At 38.7% G+C, this 14,641-nt stretch overlaps 1 protein-coding gene across 6 annotated transcripts in view; it reads right to left on the bottom strand.

The window, feature by feature from the left end:
- BBS9 (Bardet-Biedl syndrome 9) overlaps positions 1-14,641 on the bottom strand; it is a 726,661-nt gene that overhangs the window by 680,640 nt on the left and 31,380 nt on the right. For all 6 annotated transcript variants that reach the window (XR_010344069.1, XM_064380469.1, XM_064380467.1 and 3 more), the window contains exon 5: positions 11,184-11,297. Coding sequence is in view for 5 of the 6 variants with exons in the window: in XM_064380469.1 (XP_064236539.1) it covers positions 11,184-11,297 (114 nt within the window). In the remaining variant the exon portion in view is untranslated. The remainder of the gene's footprint in view (positions 1-11,183; positions 11,298-14,641) is intronic.

The raw sequence follows: 14,641 nt of genomic DNA on the forward strand, positions 1-14,641 counted from the left end.
TCCAAAGATCTTAATAGTGTTGACAAAAGAGTCAAACACTGTAAAATATTTGAAAAGATTTATTCTGAGCCAAATATGAGTGACCATGACCCATGACACAGCCCTAAAGAGATCCTGAGAACATGTGCCCAAGGTGGTCCAATTACAGCTTGGTTTGGTTTTATATATTTTAGGGAGACATAAGACATCACTCAGACACATCTGGGATATACACTGGCGATTGGTTGAAAGAGTTATTATCAATAAAAAGGAATGTCTAGGTTACAGTAAGAGGTTGTGGAAACCAAAGTTTGAAAAGCTTCATGCAGATGAAGCTCCAGGTAGGAGCCTTCATAGAGAGTAGACTGTAAATGTTTCTTAACAGTCGTTAAGATCTGTGTTGATGTTAATGCTGACGGGGTATAATGAGGCATGTCCAACCCCTACTTCCCATCATGGTCTCAAACAATCTTTCAGGTTACATTAAGAGGGTCCTGGCCCAGAGTAGTAAGTCCATTCAGATGGCTGGGGAACCTTCAAATGTTATTTTTTGTTTACAATACCCAACCTGCTGTTCGGGAATATACCAACCTCTTACATGGCCACAAACAATGTATGATGCTATAGACGGTACTGTCACCTCTCTAGCATCAGGTTTTATCCATGGCTAATGCTTTTAACAGCTTTATTGAGATATAATTTACATACTATACATTCACCTCTTCATACAACTCAACAATTTTAGTGTTGCTTTCAGAGCTGTGCAACCACCACCAAATACAATTTTAGAACATTTTCATCTTCCCAAAAAGAAATCCTGGGCTGGGCACAGTGGCTCACACCTGTAATGCACTTTGGAAGGCCAAGGCAGGCAGATCACGAGGTCAAGAGATCGAGACCATATGGTAAAATCCGTCTCTACTAAAAATACAGGACGCATCAGCATGCCTGTAATCCCAGCTACTAAGGAGGCTGAGGCAGGAAAATCTCTTGAACCCGGGAGGCAGAGGTTTGGGTGACAGAGCCAGACTCCATCTCAAAAAAGAAAAGAAAAGAAAAGAAATCCTGTACCTATTAGCAGTAACTAACCATTCCTCCTTCAACCCCCTAGTATGGCTAATTTTTGCTAATTGACCATCCCACAATTTTTCCATGCTTTTTCATAGACACTGCTGAAAGAAATCAAAATATTTTACCCCAAAATATACTATTTTGGCATATTCTGAGATGGCTATTCAGAGGGCCTGCAAACAGAAGTAGCCCTCCAAAAAGTGTCTTTTTAGGGAGATTGACATCTGTAAAGACAATCTGCATTGATACACCAAGTTTTCTCTCAGGCCTTGCCTTGACCAGATCTAGAAAAGATAACTGAGATTGACACATTTAAAGATCTGAAAGAAACATTTAGCATCTATTCTCTCTGAGGGCTACTACCTGTGAGGTTTCATCTATACAACAAGACCACCTTTGCTAGCCAGGCCTCCTCTTCTGTCCCATAACCTGTTTTGCCACAATCCAAGCCCCCAATCTTTCTGTAACCTCAAGATGGTACATAAGCTTCTGTGCTCCACTGGAAGGTTGGAGTTAGTCACTCTGTGGTTCTCCCCTGTGTGCATGTTGATATGTTTGTTTGCCTTTCCTCTTATTAATCTCCTTTTGCAAGTTGATTTTTCAGTGAACCTTCAGAGGGGAAAGTCAAAGTTTTCCCTTAGCTCCTATACCTGAAGGATATTACAAAATTGTTTCAAACACATGAAATGGAATGATTGATTCTGCAACTCAGGTATTTGTTTCAAATTGTGAAATATTTTGCTTCTTAACCATAGGCAAGTAAAACATGTCGGAATGGCCTCTTGTTTTTTTACAAGGTACTTTTTAAAGGTAAGGCATAATTTGAGTTAAGAGAAAAAAGCTATCATATAAGCACAAAGTTATCCATTCTTTTCAAAACTAGTAGCAACTATCCTTTGTAAGGGAGGAAAAACAACTTTACCTCACCCATTCTAGGTTCGTGGCTGAGGCCCCTATAACAAAAGACAGGTTAACAAGAGAAAAGCATACATATTTATTTGATACAGGTTTTATGTGACACAGGAGCCTTCATAAGGAAATAAAAGCCCAAAAAAAATTCACATCTATGTATTTTTTTGTTAGGTTTGATGAACAGTGGACAGTCATGGAGAAATATGGGGCAAAGCATATGATCTAATGGTAATAAACTGGGGGAACTTAGCAAGGCCTGTTTATTCAGTGTCCTCCCTGTGACCCTTTACCCTCAGAGATAGAAATACTTCTCTCTTCCAGGTATAAAGAGGGCACCTCTCACATGAGGGTCTTAAGACCTGCTTCAGAGGAAGGTCAGAAAAATCCTACTTAAAATTAGGTTTTATTACCAGAAATTCCTCTTTTGGAGTCTGGATCTGGACCAGACTCCAAAAAGGATTGGACCCTTGCGTGAGGGTTCTTGGATCTCACGCAAGAAAGAATTTGAGGCAAGTTCATAGAGTAATGTGAAAGCAAGTTTATTAAGAAAGTAAAGGAATAAGAGAATGGCTACCTTATAGGCAGAGTAGCCCTAAGGGCTGCTGGTTGTCCATTTTTATGGTTATTTCTTGATTATATACTAAACAAAGGGTGGATGATTCATGCCTCCCCTTTTTAGACCATATAGGGTAACTTCCTGGCATTGCTATGGCATTTGTAAACAGTCAGGGTGCTGGTGGGAGTGCAGCAGTGAGGACTACCAGAGGTCACTCTTGTCTCCATCTTGATTTTGGTGGGATTGAGCCAGCTTCGTTACTGCATCCTGTTTTATCAGCAAGGTCTTTATGACCTGTATCTTGTGTGAACCTATCTCATCCTGTGACTTCGAATGCCTTAACTATCTGGGAATGCAGCTCAGTAGGGTCTTAGCCTCATTTTACCCAGCTCATACTTAAGATGGAGTTGCTCTTGTTCAGATACCTTTGAGAGTTTTATTGCCACCACTGCCAGAAGAGTTATAAGAATTGCATGTCAGGTTCTATACAGAAATATAGTTATAATTAAACATTAATCAGGCTGGGCCAGGTGTGGTATCTCACACCTATAATTCCAGCACTTTGGGAGGCCAAGGCAAGAGGATTGCTTGAGCCTAGGAGTTCCAGACCAGCCCTGGCAACATAGCAAGACCCGTCTCTACAAAAATAAAAAAAAAATTTTTTTTTTTTTGAGACGGAGTCTCACTCTGTCACCCAGGCTACAGTGCAGCGGCACAATCTCAGCTCATTGCAACCTTCGCCTCCCAGGTTCAAGCAATTCTCCTGTCTTGGCCTCCCGAGTAACTGGGATTATAGACACCCGCTATCACACCCAGTTAATTTTTGTATTTTTGGTAGAGACAGGGTTTCACCATGTTGGCCAGGCTGGTCTCAAACTCCTGACCTCAAGTGAATCCACCCACCTCGGCCTCCCAAAGTGCTGGGATTACAGGTATGAGCCACTGCATCTAGCCCCAAAAAGAAAATTAAAAATTAGGTGAGTATAGTGGTACACACCAGTAGTCCCACCTGCTGGGGATGCTGAAGTAGGAGGATCACTTGAGCCCAGGAGTTCAAGGTTACAGTGAGCTATGATTATGTCACTGTACTCCAGCCTGGACAACAGAGGGAGACTTCAAAAAAAAAAAAAAGGAAAATCAGGCTGTACTTTGGCCCACTTCCTTGAGGCTAAAAGTCACTTAGCACTAGCTGTGATCTATTTGCATCCCCACTGTTCCCATCTATAGAATTTCTGACATTAGGGTCATAAGATTCTTTAAGAATTGATTTGCATTCCTCTTGTTCCTACAGACAGGCATCAGACTCATAAGGCTTCTGTTAAGGCTCACTTAATATGTTTTTCAGACCAAATTCCAGCAACCAGTTTGAAGACTCACACAGGGAAACAGTATCAGCACAAGAATACAGCTTCACCACCTCTCTGTGCCAAGACTTCACCAATCAACACTACCCACACTTCAGCCCATGCCGCGACCCTTAAAAACCCTATCCCCAAATTCCTCGAGGAGACAGAGCTGAGGTTCTCTCCAATCCCATTTGGTAACCCCACCACTAAACTTCTTTTCCTTCTGCCTCCCAGTGTCAGTGTATTGACTAGCCATGCACATCAGGCAATGAACCTGTCATGGCCTCATCCAGGGGAGAATAGTAGGGAGGAAAGAAACTATAGTAAACTTCCTGCTTCCACTGTTCTCTTTACTATGTCAAGGTGTCATATTTTAGGATAGCATAGCCTGAATCACCCCATCACATTACCTTGGAAGTCTATTATGAAATCCAGCAAAAATGTTACACAAAAACAAGGGATTTCTTTATTTTAATTGGGTTAACGTGATCTGATAGTAAATTAAAAGTACACTGCTAATAGACATTGAAAGAGCTCTCCACCCCAAATCCACAGAATATACATTCTTCTCAGCACCACATCACACCTACTCTAAAATTGACCACATAATTTGAAGTAAATCACTCCTCAGCAAATGCAAAAGAACAGAAATCATAATAAACAGTCTCTCAGACCACAATGAAATCAAATTAGAACTCATGATTAAGAAACTAACTCAGAACTGCACAACTTCAGGGAAAATGAACAACTGGCTCTTGAATGTTGACTGGATAAACAATGAAATGAAGGCAGAAATAAAGATGTTCTTCGAAACCAATGAGAACGAAGACACAATGTACCAGAATCTCTGGGACACATTTAAAGCAGTGTCTAGAGGAAAAGTTATAGCATTAAATGCCCACACGAGAAACAAGGAAAGATCTAAAACCCACGCCCTATCATCAAAATTGAAAGAGCTAGAGGAGCAAGATCAAAAAAAACTCAAAAGCTAGCAGAAGACAAGAAATGGCTAAGATCAAAGCAGAACTGAAGGAGACAGACACACAAAAAACCCTCAAAAATTAATAAATCCAGGAGCTGGTTTTTTGAAAAGATCAACAAAATAGACCACTAGCCAGATTAATAAAAAAGAAAAGAGAGAAGAATCAAATAGATGCAATAAAAAACGATTAAGGGGATATCACCACTGATTCTACAGAAATACAAACTACCATCAGAAATTACTACAAACAATGCTATGCACATAAACCAGTAAACCTGGAAGAAATGAATAAATTCCTGGACACTTACACCCTCCCAAACCTAAACCAGGAAGAAGTCGAAACCCTGAATAGACCAATAATAAGGGTTGAAGTTGAGGCGGCAATTGATAGCCTACCAACCAAAAAAAGCCCAGGTCCAGATGCGTTCACAGCCTAATTCTACCAGACACATAAAGAGGAGCTGTACCACTCCTTCTGAAACTATTCCAAACAATCCAAAAAGAGGGGATCCTTCCCAAATCATTTTATGAGACCAACATCATCCTGATACCAAAACCCAGCAGAGATTCAACAAGAAAACCTCAGGCCAATATCCATGATGAATATAGACGCAAAAATCTTCAATAAAATACTGGCAAACTGATTTCAACAGCACATCAAAAAGCTTATCCATTACGATCAAATAGATTTCAGCCCAGCGATGCAAGGCTGGTTCAACATACGCAAGTCTACAAACGTAATCCACCACATAAACAAAATCAAAGATAAAAACCACATGATTATCTCAATAGATGCAGAGAAGGCCTTCAACAAAATTCATAGCCTTTATGCTAAAAACTCTCAATAAACTAGGTATCAACAGAATGTATCTCAAAATAATAAAAGCTATGTACGACTAACCCACAGCCAATATCATGCTGAACGAGCAGAAACTGGAAGCATTCCCTTTGAAATCTGGCACTAGACAAGGATGCCCTCTCTCACCACTCCTATTCAATATAGTATCGGAAGTTCTAGCCAGAGCAATCAGGCAAGAAAAGAAATAAAGGGTATTCAATTAGGAAAGGAGGAAGTCAAATTATCTCTATTTGCAGATGATATGATTGTATATTTAGAAGACCCCATCATCTCAGCCCAAAATCTCCTGAAACTGATAAGCAACTTCAGCAAAGTCTCTGGATACAAAATCAATGTGCAGAAATCACAAGCATTCCTATACACCAATAACAGACTTAAAGAGAGCCAAATCAAGAACAAACTACCATTCACAATTGCTACAAAGAGAACAAAATACGTAGGGATAAAACTAACAAAGGATGTAAAGGACCTCTTCAAGGAGAACTACAAAGCACTGCTTGAGGAAATAAGAGAGGATACAAACAGATGGAGAAACATTCCATGCTCATGGTTAGGAAGAATCAATATTGTGAAAATGGCCATACTGCCCAAAGTAATTTATAGATTCAATGCTATCCCCATCAAGCTACCTATGACCCTCTTCACAGAACTGGAAAAAAAAACACCTTAAACTTCATATGGAACCAAAAGACAGCCTGCATAGCCAAGTCAATTCTAAGCAAAAAGAATAACACTGGAGGCATCACACTACCTGACTTCAAACTATACTACAAGGCTACAGTAATCAAAACAGCATGATACTGGTACCAAAACAGAGATATAGACCAATGGAACAAAACAGAGGCCATGGAGGCAATGCCACACATCTACAACCATCTGATCTTTGACAAACATGACAAAAACAAGCAATGGGGAAAGGATTCCCTGTTTAATAAATGGTGTTGGAAAACCGGCTAGCCATGTGCAGAAAGCAGAAACTGGACCCCTTCCTGACACCTTACACTAAAATTAACTCCAGATGGATTAAAGACTTAAACATAAGACCTAACACCATAAAAACCCTAGAAGAAAACCTAGGCAAAACCATTCAGGATATAGGCATAGGCAAGGACTTCATGACTAAAGCACCAAAAGCATTGGCAACAAAAGCCAAAATAGACAAATGGGATCTAATTAAACTTCAGAGCTTCCGTACAGCAAAAGAGACAATCATTAGAGTGAAATGGCAACCAATAGAATGGGAAAAAATTTTTGCAATCTACCCATCTAACAAAGGGCTAATATCCAGAATCTACAAAGAACTAAAACAGATATACAATAAAATAAACAACAAACTCATTCAAAAGAGGGCAAAGGATATGAACAGACACTTTTCAAAAGAAGACATATATAGGCCAACAAACATATGTAAAAATGCTCATCATCACTGGTCATTAGAGAAATGCAAATCAAAACCACATTGAGTTACCATCTAACGCCAATTAGAATGGCAATCATTAAAAAATCTGGAGACAACAGATGCTGGAAAGGACGTAGAGAAATAGGAACACTTTTACACTGTTGGTGGGAGTATAAATTAGTTCAACCATTGTGGCAGACAGTGTAGCAATTCCTCAAGGACCTAGAAATAGAAATTCCATTTGACCCAGCAATCCCATTACTGGGTATCTATCCAAAGGATTATAAATTGTTCTATTATAAAGACACATGCATATGTATGTTCATTTCAGTACTGTTTACAATAGCAAAGACCTGGAACCAACCCAAATGCCCATCAATGATAGACTGGACAGGGAAAATGGGGCACATATACACCATAGAATACTGTGCAGCCACAAAAAAACAGTGAGTTTGTATCCTTTGCAGGGTCATGGATGAACCTGGAAACCATCATTCTCAGTAAACTGACACAAGAACAGAAAATCAAACACCGCATGTTCTCATTCATAGGCGGGTGTTGAACAATGAGAACACATGGACACAGGGAGGGAAGCATCACACACTGGGGTTTGTTGGGGGGGACTAGGGAAGGGACAGCGAGGGGTAGGGAGTTGGGGAGGGATAACATGGGGAGAAATGCCAGATACAGGTGATGGGGATGGAGGCAGCAAACCACATTGCCATTTATGTACCTATGCAACAATCCTGCATGTTCTTCACATGTACCCCAGACCCTAAAGGGCAATAAAATATATATATAGAAAAATAAATAAAGATATTAATTTAACAATTCTTGAAAGATATTTGTAACTCAAGAGAGAAATTAGGTCTAAATGCATCCAAGAAGAAAAGCAAAACAAAAATTATCAAATAAACTTTAAAAAAAAAGTATACTGCAATCTATATAATAGTGGTTCCCAACCTTTTTGGCATCAAGGACCAGTTTCGTGAAAGATGATTTTTCCACAGACAGTGAGGGAGATGATCTCGGGATGACTCAGCACATTACATTTATTGTGCACTTTATTGTGGGGATCGCTCCCATGTGAAGCCCCTCGGAATTGGGCCTCACCATATGGTGAGCTTGAGCGCGGACACAGTTTCCCGTTGGAGGCAGTTAAACTGAGATCAAAGGATATCTAAAAGCAACTTTGCTAGACGATAAGGTGATACCTATGTGGTCTGAGAGGACATTGTGTTTATTTTCTGTTTCTGCATTTTATGACTTTGTCTACCCATTTGCTGGGTCCTGTGCTTGTTCTTGTGACTGCTGTTTGCATAGATAACAGGCTTACTGCCTCTCTGGTGCCTTGCATAGTTAACTTTTTAACTTTAGCTTTCACTGCTGTTTGCATAGATAACAGGCTTACTGCCTCTCTGGTGCCTTGCATAGTTAACTTTTTAACTTTAGCTTTCACTGCTGTTTGCATAGATAACAGGCTTACTGCCTCTCTGGTGCCTTGCATAGTTAACTTTTTAACTTTAGCTTTCACTGCTGTTTGCATAGATAACAGGCTTACTGCCTCTCTGGTGCCTTGCATAGTTAACTTTTTAACTTTAGCTTTCACTGCTGTTTGCATAGATAACAGGCTTACTGCCTCTCTGGTGCCTTGCATAGTTAACTTTTTAACTTTAGCTTTCACTGCTGTTTGCATAGATAACAGGCTTACTGCCTCTCTGGTGCCTTGCATAGATAGTTAACTTTTTAACTTTAGCTTTCCCCAACCTGATAATGAGACCCATCTGGACGACTTGATTGTATCGGATTATGTACCTGATTTTACTATTGTGTTATCTGCTGCCTAAGCTTGTATCCCAGGACTTTCTGTTCCCTTTGATGTATGAGATATTGGTGTCTGTTCCTGCAAATGAAGTAGGACAAAGATATATATACTAACTGTGTGCAAAATAAATTTGTCATTTGAGCAAACGGCTCATTTGACCCTCTGGACCTCTCTATCTCTCTCTCTTTTCTTCCCGCGCACTCCCCTATTCAGGTTGGAACCCTCTTGCTGGCCAAGAGTCCCTGGCAGACGTGCCGGCCAACCGGGAGCCCAGACTTTATCTCTATTATTATTACATAGTAATATATAACGAAATGTTATACAACTAACACAATGTAGGATCAGTAGGAGCCTTGAGCTTGTTTCCCTGCAGCTAGATGGTCCCATCTCAGTGTGATGGGAGGGATTAGATTTTCATAAGAGCACACAACCTAGATGCCTTGCATGCACAGTTTACAATAGGGTTCACGCTCCTATGAGAATATAATGCCTGCGGATCTGACAGGAGGCAGAGCTCAGGCTAATGCAAGTGATGGGGAGTGGCTGTAAATACAGATGAAGCTTCACTGACTCGCCCAGAACTCACCTCCTGCCATGCAACCCGGTTCCTAACAGGTCACAGACCACTACACATCCATAGCTCAGGGGTTGGGGACCCCTGCTATATAAGATTTGATGTGATGTAAAGAATCATTGTTATGCTATCAGAAAATACTTTTATTTGGCCAAAGCACTTTTTTCTCATGTCATAATTTTTTTATGATATATGGAATTTAGCAATTTGCTTTTTGGAAATTTGGTAGGGGAAAGCGAATTGAAAATAGCTAGTTAAACAAGAGAGGCCTAGGTTTCCTAATCAAGTCAGACATTTTTTCAAAGACAGTAAAAATCAGTTCTAAAAGCTGAGGAAGCACTTCACTGACAGACTCTCCTCTCATCTAAATTTCTCTCTTCATCTAACTCTAGATACTTCCTTATGGTTCAAATAATCCAAACATTCCTGTTACCCAAGTGAAGCAATCCTCCAATCTAACAAGTGTTTTGCTTTACATCACTTCAGTTATGTAAAATATTTATTTGCACATCACCACCAAGAATATCCCTGATGCTGCTTGGTACACCCAAATTCAACTATTCCTTTTTTTTATCTGTATGTATTAATACAAAAAACTCAGTTCACACAAATGAATACTTCCAAAATAAAGTCATTTTCTCATGTTGATAAGGAAAAAAAGTAATGCAACAGCTAAATAATAAACTCATAAAACACGTGTCCAGGAAGAGCTAAGATATTATAAAATCCCTAGTTACATGCTCTGCAGGTGGCACACAGAACATAGATACGTACACACAGAGACTCACACAATCACACAGGTGTCACCATTTCGCTTCCCATTGTCAATTAAGGACCACCAGCTCCTCTACCACCTGTCGTGGTGCAGGGAGGGAAGTTGGGTTGGAAATAAGAAATCTTTCATACCAACAGCAAGAGTGTACACAAGCAAGCACCAAGCCTTGGTGATTCTGGAAGCTCTGGGACTGGGTGGACCCAATTATTACTGGAGGAGTAAAACTGCAGCTAGATTCCCTGGTTCTCACATCAGGAGTTGAACCCTGGTTCCCACACCAGGAGTTGAACCCGGGCCATCTGGATGAAAACCAGGAATCCTAACTGCTAGACCACCAGGGAAGTGGCATAGCTCTTGCCCGAACTTAGGTTCTTGGCCTTCCTAACCCGGAAGAATGGGGAAACGAGTCCCACAGGCGCAGTGAGTTTTACTGTTGAAATAAAACTTGTGGACCCAAAGAGTATGTGAAAGTGCAGTTTATTAAGCAGAGTGAAAGGACAGCTCCCACACTTTCGTATAAGGGGATCCAGAAAAAGGATACAGTCCAGGCAGGGGCAGCTGGAGTTTTCATTCCTGAATTATTCCCTCTCCATTCATGTTCTCATCCAATGAGAGGAGTTCTTTTAAACTTCCTCTGGATTGACTGATCTTTGACTCCATTACCAGATTGGCTACTTGTTTTATAACCCTGAGTCACAGAGCCCCCTCCTCCAAGAGCCAGCCTCAGGAAATTCAAAGACAAAGGGCCCTACCTGGCATACCAGGGAGGGAAGGTGAAACAAAGAGCTCAAAACATCTATTTTAACTCTTTCTGAGAGTCAAACCACTTAAGCCTCTGTTTTATATGACCAAATATTCTAAATCTGTCACTTGAAATAGCATACTCATGATTAAAAGCAAATCACCTTTTACACCACCAAATGATCCATAGGTCATATTGCAGGCTGTTCTCTGAAGATTATGTTCATATATCAATTTCATCTGATATTGATTCCCATGTTCCACATTACCCAAGGTTCCTAAGGAAAAAAAAAAGGATTACTTTGTATTTGTGTACATTAAAAAACATTAATTTGTTCTCATCCTCTACTCTAAGTAATTCAATTTTGGGGAAATTATACTGAAAAGCACTGAAATATTATATATTGTGATAAATTAGCATACTGATGACATAGAAATCCAAACTGTCTTATATCCAGTTCGGGGCTTCTTATACCTGACTAGGTCAGAAATAAACTGGTAGTAAATGGCAATGTTTCAGAAGGTATAAACTTTGGTTTTTGGAAATTTGCAAAAATTTCTGTGTTCTACCCCTGTTGTTTCATTTTTCTTGCACATTAGGTAGAGAAAAATCATTTGGCAAAGGAGGTCTGAGAGCCAAAGCCAATATTTGAGGTAAAAATGAGATCCTTAGTTTCTGAAGAGCTGAGTACCTTCCAGCTTCTATGTGCATTAAGTTTTAGGCCCCAGAAGAAGCAAAGTCTTACAGAAATGGCAAAATCTCACTGAAGTTACAAATGTTGAATGCTTCAAATAAACAACACTGCACCAAAGAAGTACATTTGAAAATGAAGGCTCCCAAAATACTCTCATCTAGGGATGCCTATTGACATGCAGAAGCTTCTAAAATTTTTCCATATTTTTATTAAAAGACACTTTATAAAAGGCAAATAAAAAGCTTAAGCAACTAATTGATAAGAAAAACTAAATGTGCTAATTTTTGTCTTAGTTACTATCCTGATCCAAAGGTGAAAAGAAAGTTATCCTAGATAAAGTATTTATAAAAGGTAGGCCCTCAGGCAAAATAGGCTTGCTTCTTTTTCAGATGCAACCATGCTGAGTCCTGGCATAGAGAATGCTTTCTTCACCCTATTCCTTAATGGGCTCCACTCTGAACTAAGTAATTTTAGCTAAGAAATAGTAGCTAAATTAAGAACACCTATTGGACTCAAATATGCCTTTCTGGAACTTAACTGGCTATTTTGAAACCCTTCTGTAAAAGAAATTTACATCTATTAAGGAAATCTCCATTTTTAAGGATGTCTGCCTGTGTATATTAGAAACTCTTACCATTGTTTTAAACTGACATAAGTCATACCTTTGATTAACTTGCCTTTCTGGCCATCTTGTCTTAACCAAACTTTCATGAGAGCACCATTTTTCCTTAGTTTGAGCAAATGATGATACAATATTTAGGCCTAAAATCTTAGCTATGTACTTATGGAATATAATTTTTTTTTTGTTTTACCTAAGAGTTGTTATTTTAGAAATGCAAAATTTGTTGCCTGGTTAATAATTGCTTAGGGCAATGAAACAAGGAACTGAAAGATTAGTAGACCAAATGGGGAAAAGAAAAACTATTTAAAAGCTGGCAAATAAAAATCTTTCATATCCATGTGTGTTATGTGTCTGTGATAATATTTGGTAAATAAAACTAGTTTTAAAATTGTTGCTAAAATAGGAATGGCTTCAAAATTAATGAAATATAACAAAGTATTTGCTTGACTGACTGTGAGCTGTTTTTGGTTTAGAGCCTCTGGAGTCAGGGGTCTGCATAAGTGGACATGACGTGGTCTAAAGGCATGTTCTTAGTGCCTAGACCATCAGCTACAAGCCAGAATCAAGCCTAATATGATCCCTCCTTCCCTGCTTTCCCTGCTTGCCTACTGGCTGGGGAGGGGTTGAATCCTTCAGGCATAGTCTTCACAGCTGTGTCTTCTGTCCTGACCTCTACATACACCTGGTATGTCAGAACTCAGACAGGCCTTGACCTTCATAGTCCTCCTGGGTACTATAAGGCTACTTGGCACCCAGAATGACAGGGAAGACATTAAGGAGGGTACCTGTGTCATATGTTCAAAATTCTTAAAATCTTCAAGTCATGTTAAGTAATAATCATAAAATGTGTGAGTCATTTGTAAGTTAAAATATTGAAATATTAATTATTAAACATGATTTTAAGTCTATGTACCTTGATGTTATTTTTATGTAATACAGAAAAGCTACCATATATTTAGATCTGTTAAAAATAATGTGAAGAACGATCTTTCTAAAAACTTATAAAATGGTTTTTATCTACAAATACTGATATAAAATTAGTTCACAATTATTTTCTAGGGTTTTCACCAGAAATTAGGATTACTATGAGTTAAAATTGTAGTTAATATATGTAATTAAAGCCACTAGATATAAAACAATTTTATATAAATAGTGCATAAACAAAAGCAAGATATACTTTTGATGAGCAAAGTTATAAAAGCCAAAAATATATATTAAAAATATTATCTGGTTTGAAGTTTCTTAAAGGTTTCAAATTACAGCTCATGCCTGTAATCCCAGCACTTTGGGAGACCAAGGCGGGTGGATCACGAGGTCAGGAGTTCAAGACCAGCCTGGCTAACATGGTGAAACCCCATCTCTACTAAAAGTACAAAAATTAGCTGGGTGTGGTGGTGGGCACCTGTAATCCCAGCTACTCAGGAGGCTGAGGCAGAAGAATCGCTTGAAACTGGAAGGCAGAGGATGCAGTGAGCTGAGATCGCGCCATTGCACTCCAGCCTGGGCAGCAAAACTGTCTCAAAAAAAAAAAAAAAAGATTTCAAATTGAAGGAGTAAAAAAAATGGACAAAACAAGATGAATATAGAAAACTGAAAAATGCCAAATAAAAGGTTTATGGAAATCCTGTGTGGTTAAAAGAAGACAGATTTGATAAAATTATTTATGAGATTTTATTAAAATTAGCTTTAGTATTTATAATACACCAATACAAAAGTAAAATTTGATTTCTCTTTTGAATAAAAATTTTGTTGAAGCATTTATTAATAAGACACAGGAAAATATTTTCATTCATGCTTTGAGTAAACTGCAAAAAAGGAGGAAAAAAGGAGTAGAAGAGAAGAGACAGGTTCTATCATGCAGTCTTAGGCCTTTAAATTGTTTGAATGACTGAGTCTCCTCTATCAAAGAGTACATTTTTTTCTTTAAAAAAAAAAAACAAGTCTTGTAATTATCACTTTGGCTAAATGAATGACCATTATTTTATGGTGATCTGCAATCCTATCTTGGTCAAGTGTTTTAAAACCTTTGACAATTTGACGCTCTTCCCAAAATCAAATTTCAGGTCAAAATTAAGTCTTTTTCAGCCTCTAACTTTGGGATACTACAGAGGGCACATGAAGCATCCAAAAGAGAGATAAACAGGATTATCTGAAATGTTAAATTACACGGGAAGCACTGTCAAACAGGAAATGATGTTTAATTTTCAAGTTATATTTTAATGAATGTTATTAATATATGTTCCAAAATTGTATGGGATTTCTAAAATTCTAATATGTCTGGGCATATGCTATCAGTCATATTTAT

The sequence above is a fragment of the Aotus nancymaae genome, unplaced genomic scaffold (assembly GCF_030222135.1).
Source record: "Aotus nancymaae isolate 86718 unplaced genomic scaffold, 86718_ANA_hifiasm-v0.15.2.pri h1tg000025l, whole genome shotgun sequence".
NCBI classification, from domain to species: Eukaryota; Metazoa; Chordata; class Mammalia; order Primates; family Aotidae; genus Aotus; species Aotus nancymaae.